Raw genomic sequence first — 15,310 nt, 5'->3', positions numbered from 1 at the left:
CCCAGTTGTGGCACAGCCCTACAGTATTTCTTCTCTGGGATGCCACCAGCTAGGACCTGTTGATCACTATGTTCCAAGATGAAGCCATGGTGGACCATCTGTGGTTCCTTCAAAGATCCCACCTGCCTTTCCCTGCTGCAAAACCCCCTCAGTGTGTAGACTTGTGATGCCAGAGACCAAAGAGCCTCAGCCTGTGACCTCCATGGCCATCTGGTCTGTATTCCACCAGGGACCAGTCCTACTTGGGGTGGTGCTGTGGTTGGTGCAAGGCAGAGAATTATGACTTACTGACTGCCAGGACAAAGATGGCAAAGATACCAATCACCTGCCAGAGTCGCAGCCCCCAGATCACCACCGTCTCTGAAGTGACAGGGTCCGGTTTCTTTTTTGGGGGTTCTGTGGTGGCCTGGGAAAGAGGGAGAAGAAGAAAAAAAAAAAAAAGAGAAATGTGGTTTAAGATTTGCAAGGGTCCCTAAAACAGTCAGAAAGATGCCAATAGCACAGGAGATGGTAGACCCCAGTTTACAGGCCCCCCAACAATTTGGAAATCTTTGAGGAATAGAGACTTCAATAAAAAGTTTGTATGTAAAGCTTTTGCCATTTTGAAATTTATCTGAAGCGTTGACAATTTTCATGATTACAAAGCAAATCTTTTTGCTATTGTTTCTTAAAGTCCCACCTTTTTCTAGAGAGTCCATCTCCCAGGGTCAGGAGGAGATTTCTTATACCTTGCATTCCTATCCTTAAAAGATATTTTTAAAACTCAGCTGCAAAATACGACATGGCTTTTTTACTTTTTTGAAAAGACTTCTCCACAAGTCGCACTGCAGTGTTATCTGCTCTGCTAAGGCTGGATGAGACGGGAAGGAGGAAAAAAGCTAAATGGTGAGAGCCAGCTGCTCCCTAAGGATGGGGAGCTGAGGGGGACAACACAAACAGCAGGACAGGGGTCTTCACCAGCACGACCCCATCCCACCATCCAAGGAAGGTGAGCAGGGCAAGCCCAGGGTGGCAGCCAGGGTGAGCAGAGAGCCCAGTAATCCATAGTAATGGAGCCAGAGTCCACGGTAATGGGGCACATTCAAGGGTCGGCAGAGCCCACGGCCAGGCACAGGCAGGGGCCAAACACGAGAGCCTTGGCTTGAAGCAGCTCCCAAGGGATTTGGGTCACCACTTGTTGCACTGCCTTGCAGTTGGCCCCAGCCCGCGGGAGGAGGATGCTCTGGGTGCCTGGAGGGTAATTTCTGCCTTTCTCCTGAACCCTGGAGAAACACTGCAGAAGAACTGCTAGATCAAATAGGGCAGAAGTTATCCTGTGTGAGACAGCAGCCGATGCTGATGTTTGAGTTTGTTGTTTCTATTTTTCTCTTCATGCTATACTGTAAGACCTGCCAGGAGAACGGGGCAGATGCTTCCCTGGCTCAGACTGGCATTTTGGTGCTGAAAGCTGTTGGGTCTGTTCCCCTTCTTGGTGCACGTTCCCTTCCTGACCTCGCACCGGTCCCTTTTTCTCTGCTCAGACTTCGTAGGACCTGCAAGGAGGGCTAGGGCATGGTGCACACTTGGTTCCCACCTTCTTTAACTGCGTAGTAACTGCTGTAGCCTACAGCTACCCCACTGCCTGAAGGACCAGGGCAGGAAGGGACCAGGTAACACATCTGCTCTGCATGGACCTCACCAGAGCTGCTGTAGGAGTAGAGGATCTATCTGTTGGGCAGAGATAACCCTGGCCAAACCTGGCTGCTCTGCCCTACAGGCAGGGCTGGCTCTGGGTCTGCTAGGAGAAAAGGTGTGGATCTTGTCACCAGATGTCCTGTTGTGGAGCTCCTTCTCCAGGGATGTACCTCTCTGGGGGCTCGTGTCAAAGCTCTTGTCGTGGTTTAACCCCAGCCAGCAACTAAACACCACGCAGCCGCTCACTCACTCCCCCCCACCCAGTGGGATGGGGGAGAAAATCGGGAGAAGAAGCAAAACCCGTGGGTTGAGATAAGAACGGTTTAATAGAACAGAAAAGAAGAAACTAATAATGATAATGATAACACTAATAAAATGACAACAGCAATAATGAAAGGATTGGAATGTACAAATGATACGCAGTGCAATTGCTCACCACCCACCGACCGACACCCAGCCAGTCCCCCGAGCGGTGAATCCCTGCCCCCCCACTTCCCCGTTTCTGTACTGGATGGGACGTCACATGGTATGGAATACCCCGTTGGCCAGTTTGGGTCAGGTGCCCTGGCTGTGTCCTGTGCCAACTTCTTGTGCCCCTCCAGCTTTCTCACTGGCTGGGCATGAGAAGCTGAAAAATCCTTGACATTAGTCTAAACACTACTGAGCAACAACTGAAAACATCAGTGTTATCAACATTCTTCGCTCTGAACTCAAAACATAGCACTGTACCAGCTACTAGGAAGACAGTTAACTCTATCCCAGCTGAAACCAGGACAGCTCTGGACATCTGCACTCTGATGTTGCCTTAACCCCCCCTTTCTAGATAGGGAATGCTCCTCTGGAGGAAGACTCAGAAATTGGAGTGATCTGCAGTTCTCTGGTGGTGTTTCATAGCTCCTCGGCTTTAAAGATGTGAGTGGGTTTGGATTCAACCTCTTAAATACACGCCTCTAGTCTTGTCTGAGGTGGTGTGGAGTGTCCTCCATCTGCCCACCCAGCAGGGCACAGGTTTTGCACTGTGTCACGTATGCCAGCTCCTGTCAGATACTGTAGGACATCCCACATGGCACTAGACTTCATAGCAATGTCACAGCAGCGGCCTCCTCACCCATAGGTATCGGACAAAATCAGGAAGTCTCATATCTACACCTTTCACTGTCTGCCTCCTGTTGTATGAGCACCCGGTGCCTCAGTTTCCCCACTGGTAACAGAGGAATGTTGCTGCTTCCCTACTTTTGCTTTGAGATATTTAAAAGGGAAATGCCGTGCGGATTTGATACAGGGACAGATACTGGGGCTCATTTATAAGTTCAGAAAGGACACTTGATTTAAATCCCATTATCGCTGGGGAATGAGGATTGAAGAACCCTTGAAAGGCAACACAATATGTGGGCAGTAATTCCCACACAGCATATTCTCTAGTTGTCAAAGCAGCAAAGCTGAATTAGATGGCTATTTGAGTTGCATTTAAGTGCTGGGGATTCAATCATGTTGCTTTAAACCTGTAAAGTTAATATTAGAAAGCACAGACGTCAGATTTCCTGAAATGCAAGGAAAAATGGCTCAAAACAGGTCATTCTGGGCTAGAGGCTCCAGGTCTGTAGTGGAGCTCTGATTCTCACAGCTCCAGCAGTATGAGAGATTCATAGCCAAAAGGACAATATACCGTAGGGAGATTAAGCAACATAGCATCAAGGAGTCGAGATTAAAGCTTAGAGCAGGGATCCTGTTGCTTTTTTTATATATATATCAATAACAGTAATGAACAGTTGTTTGCAATGAAGAATTTAGGCAGCCTGTATTTGCTGAGAGCCCTTGCATTACTTGAGAACACATTAAATGTGTAGAGATAATCCAGTTGTGCTGTGAGTCCAGGAGGAAGGTCCTGGTTTCTCTCACTTTTTTTTTTTCCTTAACATGAATAAACCATGAGACTGCCTAGTGGCAAGGTGGTGCTGTTTCATTTCTTCTTGTGTTGTAGCCTGCAGGTTCCTTTTGTACTTTCATGCATATATACATATTTATGTATATTGTGATCTGGAAAATAATTTAAGTAGGCATATGATACCAAATGCCTCCATTCCTTAAAAATATCTTTATTTTTACAATTAAATGGGCTTTTCCTAGCTGTAAGTGTACTTTTTCTTTCAATTTGTAATTGTTTTGAGGAAGTCAATTTTTTAGGGGTACTCTCCATTAAACAGGAGTCTTGAATGAATTAGGAATGAATTAAAATGAAATGTAAAAAAATAACTGAGAAAGTTCTGGTATCTTTCTTCATTCATAAATAGTACCTTTTCTAAGCCATCTTGCTTCCAGATTTTGAGTCACTAATGACAAGTTTGACTAAAGAAACCTGCTCTTAAATGGTCATATAGATGTTGTGTTAAGCCTGGTTGTCATTCAGGAAAGCACATCTTAATCAGTTAAGTTATTCAGGCTAACAAGGAGGTCTTTGAATTAAATTCTGTGGCTTATACTGTATCAAAGGTCAGAAAAGATGTGATAATGTCTTGCATGTCTACAAAAAGAGAAGGGATTTGGGTAAAGAGGGGAGTGTGCATGATGCAACATGAACAGCACTCTAGTTTCCAGCTCCTGAAAAGGGTCTAAAAATGAAGTGTAAGAGGGAAACAGGAAAACAGGTGAAAAAAAATTGAATTATAATCACGAGAGCCTTATCTTGTGAAGATGATGTGAGGTTTCCTTATGTGATTTAGTGGCGATTTGGTTAGTACTTCAGATGAGGTGAACTGCAACCTCAGCTCCACTGATTACTGAGTAGATCCTCAACATCTATGGGAGAGTCTGGGTCAAATAGCCTTACAGATACCTGCCTTTGGTAGAAGAAACTTCTCTGGAGTGACCATTCAGATAGAAACGGGACAAGGACCTGATGGCCTCCATAGGAGCTAAATGTTGGACAAACAAGGTACCTAAGTCTCATTGCAGATCCAGTCCTTAGTTCTTGTGTGCCTCAGTTCCCCATCCCTGAAATAGCGTTGAACATGTTTCAACTCCTGTGGTCCCAGTGCAGTGATGATATGGTAGGGTCACACGTACCAACAAGCAGCATTTCTTCTCTTGGCTTATGGCTTAGAAAATCAGAGGTTAACAACCGCTCACTGCTAATGAACTTCACGTTACGATGTGTTGTGGTGCAGCAAATCATAGACTCCAAACCTGCTACTGACCTTTCAGAAGGGTTGTTAGCAAAACACCTTCATTGCCTTATATCTGAATGTAGGACCTGATCTGAATTGGCAATAGCTTTTTGATAGAAGCTGAAAACACTTCATTTCTAAAAAAAAAATATCTCCCAAACAGGCACATCTGATTCCCTGCAGTGCCCTTCCCTTCTCAGCCCATGAAAGTGCTGTTAAAACACAGCTGTAATGGATACCACAGAGTGAATTGTAGCTGGAGCTGCTCTCCAATTACTTGTCTATTTGTGCAATACAAACCATATTTTAGTCTCTTCCTAATGAAGGATGCTTCCCGCCGTGTCTGGAGTGCTTTGTCTCCCGGGGGCATCCTATTCAGAATCCATCTGTGGTGAAGAGGATTGTTGTCTGAGCTGGTCTCTTCCAAGCTGTCTTGGCTACTCAGCACCACCCGGCCACACGTCATTGCAATTTGTGACAGCCACCCTTCTCCTGTGGTGCAGGGACTAGCCATGGGGCATCCAGTGCTCCAACCCCAGAACTGCTACAGGTGAACTAAGGGAGAAAGAAAGTCTGGCCAGAGTGGCGGGGTCTTGTGTAGAGGCACCTGGAACAACCAAAGAGGTAGGAATCTGTGATACTTGACACTGAAAGATCTCCATTTTCAACTGTAGGATTTCTTTCTACTCCTTACAAAGCAGCCAGAAAGAAAGAAAAGAAATTGAAGAAGCTGCGGTAGACAGCAGCCCTGGGGAGGGATCAGGGCACCGATTTAGGTTCAGAAAATTTTGTCTAATTAGAAGTGCTGATCCCAGGGATCTGAGGTTACTTCCTGCCTTGGATTCAGCTTTCCTTCCTTACTACTGATCCTGGAGTTAACCTCAAGGGTAGCCTTAATGTGATTCACGGGAGGCACTTCATTTGCAGTAATTGGCATGATTTTGCCATTTTTTGAAGCTCAGCTCTCCAAAGGATGGGTCTTTTCTTCCAGACTTGTCTCTGATGGGCAACTGGGAAAGGGAGCCAGATATAAAGAGGAAAACTGGTAAGAAAAGGAAATTGTGGGGCTTCTGCTGGAACTCCGCATACCTGGGTAAGTCTCAAGTGCACATCAAGAAGGTAAAAGAGACAAACCAGGAGATGGTTGGTGTTAGACCTGCCAAGGTTATACCAGATGGGAGCAGAGATGAAGGGTTAGCTTTGTAGATGGCTGTAGGTTTGATGTTGACTGTAGCTGTTGCTCTAGACTGTCTTAGGAGCAAGTGCCCAAAGGACCCAACGACAATGCAGGGAGAGGAGCTGCAGCTCTGGAGGTTATCATGCACGTACTCCCTGCTCAGCTAAGCCTTGCACATTGCTAATGGCTCTTCCTTCCATCTGCCTCGCTGTGGCACTTGCAGGCCTGTGTTGCACACAGCAGCACGATGCTCCACGCTTTCTTGACTATGGTGGAAGACTCGGTGTGAGTGGTGCTCTGCTACAAAAAGTCCCAAGACAAGAGAGAGAGGCTGTAGCATTACTCTACATCCAAGAAGTGTGTTTTCTCATGAGGGTCTCATGAATAGACACATGCTTGTGGGTACATTCCCTGTCTACAGCTGTGGAGAGCAATCCCTTGTGGGTTGTGTAACCTGGTTCCCTGTCTCATGACCAGCCATGGGGTATCTCATGCGCCAGAACCTGATGATCTTCAGCAGGTTGTTTTACTGTACAGTCGATAATTAATCAGCAATAATCACAGATATCATGTCCTCAGAGAATCCAGAATAAAATAAACTAAAAATGAATGCAAATTGCAGATCTGAAGGTGAGGCAACAAGAACCCACCTTCAGCTCCACAGCTTGGAAGTGACGGTATTCATTTTCTACAGCACACATAGAGCTGTGGGACCAGAGATCCTTACTACTTTTTCCTGCTGAACCTTCCAGTGTTAGTCTCTCTGCTCTGGGGATCTCAAAACACTTGATGCCTCATCCTTGTTCAACAGAAGTAATATTCCCAGTACAGAGTAGAGTAGCTGAGATGGGCAATTAAAAAATAGTCTCAAGATCACAGCATGGATCAATAGCTCTGGAATGGATTGCAGGATCCTCCTCTAACTGCTGCACAATTTATGTAGAAACCTTCACAGAGATGGAACACGTAGCAGGCATTATTTTGATGTTTAAATGTTCTCCGGTCTAAGTCATGAAGGAATGATGAACAAACTCTTGGACTAGTAAAAAGATGGGGAAGATGTAAACAGGCAGAAAGGTAAGGGACGTGCTGACATATCGAGTGCTACAGCAATGGTGTGCCTCAGTAGGAGGACAGCCTGAGACTCTGGATGATTGTAGAAGCACGCGCTTACCGTCGGTAGCAAGCAACCTAGTGACTGGAGCACTTGGTACCAGTTTATGGACAACTCTGGACGAAGTTGTGGATGAGGAACAGCATAAGCTTAAACAAGGCTGAACTTGCATTGGAGGGAAGAAACTACAAGTTTAAAGAACTCTGCCGCTTCTCTTGGTTTCACAAAAGCTCTTGATGTCAACCAGTACCTAAAGTAGCAAAATATATTGCATATTTAAGACAAAAGCGCAAAAGGAAAAAGCATGAAGCAAGACTGCTGCAGAGCCATGACCATTCACGTAGATACGTTGGTTTTCTCGCTGTAACTTTTCTTCTTATTCTTAGAGCGAGTGTTGAATGCTAGGGCTGACGTATGCAGTGAAATTACTGTGGTGTAATGGTCAAGCTACTACAGCTTAGCAAATTATCACATACAAGCTAATCTATGGCAACTGCCTGTGCACGCGCACTGGGTCTCGATAGCAGATGTCTAAGTTTGCGTTACTACGCATGCTGACCAGACAAGGTGTCCAAGCTCTTAAGTGGGTTGAAAGATGCAACACTGGCTCACATCTAGTCCTCGTAGCTTTTGGAGATGACACGTACAGTGTGGGGAAAAAAACATCTTAATGAAAGTAATTCTTAGTAGCTTCAAGAAACTGGAATGGCTGATTTGTGCTTGGCAATAAATGTCAAGATTTGGAGCTGTTGATTTGTGCATGGGAATAAATGTCAAGATAACAGAATGATTGTATCAGGGACAAAAGGAAAAGATGTAAGGAGGTTAAACCCAGCAGAGATGAAACTGGGACAAGGTGATTCTTATGCAGCCCTGAGGGGAAAATCCCCCAAACAAAACCATTCCAGCAAGGGTGAACTTGTGCCCTCGGCCACCAGTGTGGTCCAGAAGTGTAAGATGGGAGAGATGGATGAAGAGCTTACATGTGGTATAAAGTCTAACAGCATTGCTTTATCTATGCAAAGCAGTTGCACTAAACAAAAGACTCCAGAAGACTGGAGGCAGTAAAGAAGACTTCTGCAAAAGACGTCAGGCTTCAGAGGTGTTATCTTCAGATGAAGAAAGCTGTTAGGAATACAGAAAATGCAAGCAAGAAGCAGCATTAGCAACACTCAGGTACTAATTCAACAGGGAAAGCCTCTTGAAGGCAAGCAGATGAGAATATATCAAAGAAAATGATGCAAACACACCTGAGGTTGGCCTTACTACAATGTTGCTAACAGTTGTCTGGGCAGTGCCTGTAGGAATATGAAAAAGTTGGGGCTCCAGGAGGAAGCAGTATTGAGCAGAAAGGAATAACAATGAGGCTCTGAGCTGAAAGAGTATATAATGTTATAGAAAAGAGAAACTTATGGCTTAGTTTAGTAGCTTAAACTTAAATGTAAAGGAGACAATGATGTAGGTCTTGGTAAATGTTCCATGTAACATTTATGGAAGACCTGCACTCTCTGGAGCAGCAGCTGGAAAACGGGGGGAGTACAGCACAGCGCCTAAAATAAGATTAGACTGCTATGTTTAGGAAAGTGAAACCAACTCCTAGCCAATACCAATAATGAATATTGAGACCAAACATGGACTGTTGATTGGGGTGTCTCTTGCAGGACAGTGGAATAACTCCTTAGCCTCTGACTGCATTGACTACATCTCCCATGGAAGCTGAGGCACCCAGATCGCTTGTTGATGCCAATACTGTAGACACATATTTTTGTGTCTTAACGTTCAGGCTAAATCTCTCCCTCTAAAGAAAATGCATTTACCCCTACTTAGGTGCTTAAAAATGTGTGGTACAAGTAGTTAAGCCTAAGCTAGTTCTTCTAGGGTTATTTATGTCTGAGAGAAAGTGGCACTTATATAGGGCTATTCATCCCATTGAGGAAACTTATCTAGGTCTGATGAATAAATGATTATTTCTCTTCAGTGATTATTAGCGGAGCCTACAGTGAGTAGCTCAGATTTGGGTGTCCAGTTTCTAGATGCCCGATTTAGAGTGGGTAAATCCTGCCCTTGACATCCAAGTCTTTGCTTGATCTCTGGGATTAGGAGCAGGGAAGAGAGACAAGGGGATTTTTGGGGTGTCCTAGGGATTAAGTGGCTCCCTGGCAGGAGCTGGAACAGAGGCTGGTGGCCCATTACTGCCCCACGCTTTGGATTTCCAATGCCTCAGACCCTGTAGGGCTGGTTTGGGGGGGGGATCTAAAGTACGAGCCAAGGCTGGACTACGTTCATGATACCCTGGCCTCTCTTCTGATTTATTACCCACTATGGCAGGTAACCCTAGGTGTGGAGGCACAACTTCTGCTCTCAGTGAAGACTGGACTATGCCAAAGCCTTGGCCCCCAAGTGCTGCTGGATGGCATGTCCCCAGGTTTGGTGGAGCCCAGGCGTGTCTCCCCCATCCCCGTGTGTCTCAGAGTTGCACTGAAGAAAGGATCTCTGCGTTGTGTGCAGGCATCACCTTTGTAGCTTCTCCAAATGCCCAGCAAGGGCTGGGAGGAGGGAAAACTACTCCATAAGGAGCTGGATCTCAACTGACATTGGACACTCAGGGCTGTAAAACATCTACTAAACCCCGAAACATTAAATCATTTCCAGGTAAGTTGCATTTTTAGGTCAGAACAGCTTGACACTGGTTCTTGTAAAAAAAAAAAAAAAAAAAAAAAAAAAAAAAGGCATGATTGCTTTGTTTCTGATTCATTTCAGGCAGAAACTGTTAGTGGTGATGGTGGGGGAAGCAGAGGTATCATCCCTGGTGGAAAAGGAGATAGCTGCTGGAGGCAGGAGTTTCATTCACTTCATTAAGCAGCAAAGAAGAAAAATTGTAAAAGGCACCCCTTTTCATGGCCTTTTTTTTTTTTTTTTTTTTTCTTAAACTGCCCCTTCTAATTCGGATTGATTGATGTTTCTGCTTTGCCTGCAGCATGGCTGGGCTTTGAAAAACTAACAATGTTTATTCCTAATTGCATTTGATTACACATATCTAAAGGCCACAGATGGTTCGGGGGGACTGAGCTTTAAATAAAAGCACACATGCACTCTCTCCCTTCCCCTCCTTCCAAGTAACAAGAAGGAGATGGACAATATGACAAGGGACCTCCACGCAGGTAAAACTTGTCTAGGGAGGTCTTCAAAATCCTCTGCAGTGGTGAGGAAACCCTGGCAGAGTCCAGATGCAACGCTGAAAATACAGTAATGATAATTGATCTGTGGCTTCACAGGTCAAGGGCCAATATAATAGGATTATGTATTTAGAAAGAAAAGACGGATCATAATGACTGAATTTAAGTGTGACAGCTGATAAATCTAGTAATTAATGTTAAATTATGATGTAGATATAGCTGTTGCCCTGGTTGTGAGGCTTGCTTGCACCAGGGCTGCTCCTGGGCTGGCAAAAGTGACCCGTCTTGTGGTCCCAGAGCTCTAGCCTCCCTAGTTCCCAATGGGAACCTCATTTTTTTCATAGCTGGACCAGTTCATGGTCCCCTGAACAACAGTTTCAGATTGAACCCTGATGCCTCTCTTCATGTGAGAATGGCAGCAGTCACACAACAGCCTCTTTAGCATAGCTGTAGCATTTAGGACAGTTTTTTATTGGCAGAGACAATAGATTTAGTTATAGATGTAATCTCTCTGCAAATGATGAAAATGGTCTGAGACCCTGTCTAAGTTTTTCCTTAATGTTTATGTGGGGTTGGGTCTGGGAGGGTCCAGTGACTTTGTACCCTGTATAGTCTCCATCTCTCTCTCTTCAGCCTGTCTCCTCAGACAGGCCATCACAATGAATTTTCCAGAAAATGGCTTTTATAATTTTCTATAATATTTTGAATCCAGCTGACCTGAAATACTGGTATCTTCCTTAAAGATGCCATTCTTAAAGCTAACACTCAACTCTCAAATCATCATGTGTGTTGCTTATATATGTACTCCTGAACTATTATTTTCTTGTTTGTTGTTTTTATTATCAGCTGTTGAGTTAAATCTATGCACCCACATAGGAAATCAACCTCGGGAGTCCACAACTACTCAGTAATTTTACCTGCCTTCACTTAAACTACAATCACACATGAGTATATTTAGATTATTGTGTATAGCATCACATCCATTGCATTCACTTGGAGGCTACAAATGAGGGTTACTGTCCCTTGTGCCCAACGATATACAGCTAAGTGTAGTATAAACTGAACTTCACTTAACACCCTGTGCATCAAATACATCATTTGCCTGTATGGTGGTTTGGAAGCAGAAGGTCTTGGAAAACATCTGAAAGCCTTTAATTAACTCCTCCTTTTCTTTAAACTGGCCTTCGATTTACCTTGCAGTGATCTTCTTACCCTACTCCATCAGGACCTGCCTTTGCTCCACTGAAGTTATTCATAACTAGTAAAAAAGATCAGTGATTTTTTTTTTTTCTTCCCTACTTTCAAGTCTGTGTTGTAGCTTTTCCAAGGATGCATACTTTATCCTAGCTGGGGCTCTTGGAGAAATGATGGGGAAAGTGGAAAGCTCAGGAACAGGCCAGTGCTATATGCATTTTGTGTAATGGGTATTATCTTATGGGAGCTGAATGCATTGCCTGAGCAGTCCTGTGCAAAGGGGGGAAAAAAAAGCTAAAGCCGTGCTCTCTTGTTCTTCAGTCTTCTTGGTGCTAGGGCATTGGTGGGATGCTGCAAAAGAGCCTTTCCCCGTTCTTCTAGGTGTTTATCTAGCACCTGCTAATGTTTGGGCATGTGAATGCATTTTAAAGGTTGGGATATGGAGGGACTGAGGGGTGCCGAGGCAGAGCTATGTGGGTGCGTATCTTCACAAACCTGTACAAACTACAATTGAACTTGGGCAAGGGACTCCCGAGGAAGAGTCCGCAGCTCTGGGTGAAGTGCAGAAGGTCCCTCTGCAATGCACCTTATGGGAGGGCTCCTGGCACACTGAACGGGGCAGTGTCCAGGGCAGCCCATGGGGCTAATTCCAAATTTACCCTGTGCCAGGGTAGCTTGCTAATCCTTGAACAGTTAATTTTCAACCTGAGGGACTTTGGAATTCTTCCAGAAGTCCTGTGAAAGAGGAAAGCTTTTTGTCAATGCAATTAGATTCAATATTCAGAGGTTTTTATTGCCTCTTTGCTCCCAAGTGGAAAGTGCACATGAATCTGCACATTTGGAAATACTTGAACACTATTAAACAAAAGCATCTTCTTGTTTCTTTACTTCTCCTTACTGCGTGGTGGTGTGTTTTTTTTTTTTTTTTTGAGCTCACTGTAATGCTCTGATGTCCAGTCCCTTTGACCTTCTCTCTATTTGCTTAGGTGGGCTGGCTTAGCATAAATTAATTATTCAAGATAACTACATTTATAATTATTTGAAGTAAAAAGTCCTTGCAGAGCTTTGGAGCAGCCTGTAATTCATCTGTTTTTAGAAATACAGAAACTGACTGTTCATCTAATCTCATTTTTGGATACCTGGTAGTTAACCTGGTGTGCAGCTTGTGTTTCCAGATGAGATTTGCTCCCTCTGACGTGCTGTAAGTAGACAAGTTTTCAGGAAAGTCTGGTATAAGTAAAGCAGACCATAAAATTACACCTGGTTTATAACAATTTTCGTAGTTTTTCCATTTATCTTTGTTTTGCTTTGGCATGAGGACAATTCCTGTAAAGTGTGTGTCTGTGAAACATGATGAAAGGGAACATCTTCCTGGTGGGGCGGATGCTGTGTCTGCACGTCTCCCTGGGTTCAGCGAAGCATGCTTTGTGAAATGTGCACTGTAAGAGAAAGTTCTGCCTCGCTTGTCACTTTGAGAGATGCTGTGGGCTGAACAGCTTGGAAAAAATGTCCACAGCAAGGTGTGTATGAGTTTGTAAAGGAGTTTTAGGTTCCTGTTTGCCTTGCTGGGAATGGTATATCATGGTCAGATAGGATGGATTAGTAGACCCATTTGAAAATCCTGAACTAAGTAACTTTAAAATGAGACGGCCAGAGCGCCGGGGCAGAAGATGGACCACGGGGTGGGGATATGAACTCAGCACAGTTGTCATTGCCTCTGACGTGTTGGTGATGAACTGCTAAAATTTGCAGACCAAAGGCTGCGGAGATCAGACCTGACTTGGTGCGAGGCCAGGTGAGGGGCAGGGCAGCCAGGGATGCCAAGTTTTAAAATGTTGAAAAAAAAAAATCTTTTCTTATGCTAGCCCATCAGAGCCCTTAACGCATTCTATGCCTGCACGGATGCATTTTCGAGCAGTTTAGCTAAACCCAGAAATCTGAGCAAAGCAAGTTCTGCTGTAAGAACATGCTGCTCGTCAGCACTGCAGCACTGCGGCTCCGACCCCGGACCAATGCAGCGGCTGCCTCTAACATGGCTCAGGCCTTAGGAAAAGCGATGAAGGGATTGAAAGTGGCTGGGATGCAAAATTTTTGGCAGCTGTAATTCTGGGGGGCTGTTCTTCCAGCTAGGACTCTCACTTTTGAAACTGCTGGCAATAAGTTATAACCACTGCCAGGGTGTATTCCTGGGTTGCGAAGCTGCTCTTCCCTCCTGGTTCATCCCAGCCTTGCTTTAGGGAGCTGGGGCCATGGGAGCGCATAGTCATCTTCAGGAGAAAGCTCTGCAACCGAGCTGTGGGTGAGGAACATCACTTCAAAAGTTAACGTTTGTGCTGAACTAGAGGAAACGAGGGAAGGCAGAAGAAGAAAAATGCAGCCCAAACGTTTAAACTTGGGCAGGTACGTCCAGGGACAGGATCACCCGGGTCATGCCTGGTCCTTCTCCTCTTTCCCTGAGCCTCTGATGTGGGACACTTGTTGGACATGCAGTACTGGGCTAGAAAACACTGTGCTGTGACTTTGGCCCTTTGCACTGCGTCAAGCCCTCTTTGGGGATTAAAGCAGCCCTTAAGTGCTGACCATCCTCTGCAGCAGCTACTGGCATTTTAAAAGCGCCTTCTTTCTAGTGCTGGGCCTGTAGAAAGCAATGAGCATCTCCCAAAGAAGACTCTAACTCCTTGGAGCCACCTTAAATTCCCAGCTGTCTGCCCTACCTGTCCTCCCTGGGCAACATGCATGGAAAAAACACATTCCTGGACACCCCCGAACCCCCAGTCTGTAAAGCAAGTTGCTCCTTACCTCAATTAACTGTGCCACGGCAGCTCTGGAGCAGGACAAGAAGAGGGAGGAAGACCTCGCCCAGGAAAGAGGATGCTGCAAGGGTGGATCCCACGCCATCTTCTCTTCCCAGTATATCTCCGATTTATGCTCTGTAGCCCAAAGCAGGGGAGGTTATGAATAACCCAGCCAGCTCTCAGCAGCGTTCAGCATTTACCAGAAGCGGTCGCGTGCCGTCCTGGCCCTTCTTTACTGCCTTCCTTTCTAAACCAGCAGCCACAGAGCTGACGCCGGGGAGTCATTAATTAATTAGAGTGGTGTCGCTTACAGAGTGCTCTGCTGCTCCTCAAGCCGGCCTTCGTGAAGGGGGGACACAGGGAGCAAAGTAGCGCTCCGAGCTCTTGCCGCTCCCCCAGAGGAAGGCGATTGACTCATTAAGATTTTTTTTTTTTTTTTTTTTTTTTTTTTTACAGCTGCCTGACTGATTCCAGCTCTCTTGCTCTTGTTTTTCTCCTGGCCTGTTGAGAGAATTCTCTTCCCCTAATGAAAAAGGGCTGTAAGCCAAGCTGATGCATCATCAGCATCATAGCTACCCTATCCAAGCAGAGTCCAGTGTTACTAGAGGTGAGTATTTGACATCTTGGGGTTTTAAAAGCGTCTTTCATCCCTGTAAGATCTTGTGGCTGTGTTGCTACAGTGCAACTTCACCCGGACTTGATCGCTAAAGGGAGCTGAAGGCAACTGGGAAGAGCACGTGCATAGCAGGTTGTAGAAGCTAAAACTGCAGGGCCGGCATCTCCATCTCAGCTCTGCTTGAGGGGCTCCAGAAAATTGTCTGAATCAGGTGGGTAGGGAGAGCACAGCTTGGGGGGTTTGAGGGACCATGGGACTCGAATCTGGGCTGTCCTTCCACCAAGGAGCAAACAAAACCTTCAGCCACAAAGTGAAAAAGAGGGTCAGGAGGAGAATGACTGGATGAACCAGGTTTACTATATTCTCCCATACTCATAACTTCTTGTAGTATTCTTTCCTG

General features: G+C 45.3%; 1 protein-coding gene across 1 annotated transcript in view; it reads right to left on the bottom strand.

Moving 5' to 3' along the window:
• TMIE (transmembrane inner ear) overlaps window positions 1–14,482 on the bottom strand; it is a 36,558-nt gene extending 22,076 nt beyond the window's left edge. Inside the window, exons 1-2 of the mRNA XM_052808846.1 lie at window positions 14,299–14,482; window positions 289–406 (exon numbers count right to left, since the gene is read on the bottom strand). Of these exons, the coding sequence (XP_052664806.1) occupies window positions 289–406; window positions 14,299–14,397 (217 nt within the window). The 5' untranslated portion in view covers window positions 14,398–14,482. The remainder of the gene's footprint in view (window positions 1–288; window positions 407–14,298) is intronic.
• Between the last annotated feature and the right edge of the window lie 828 nt (window positions 14,483–15,310).

The sequence above is a fragment of the Harpia harpyja genome, chromosome 1 (genome assembly GCF_026419915.1).
Source record: "Harpia harpyja isolate bHarHar1 chromosome 1, bHarHar1 primary haplotype, whole genome shotgun sequence".
Lineage (NCBI taxonomy): Eukaryota > Metazoa > Chordata > Aves > Accipitriformes > Accipitridae > Harpia > Harpia harpyja.
Note: the sequence above shows the minus strand (reverse complement) of the source record. Positions and strands in the feature narration are given on the sequence as shown.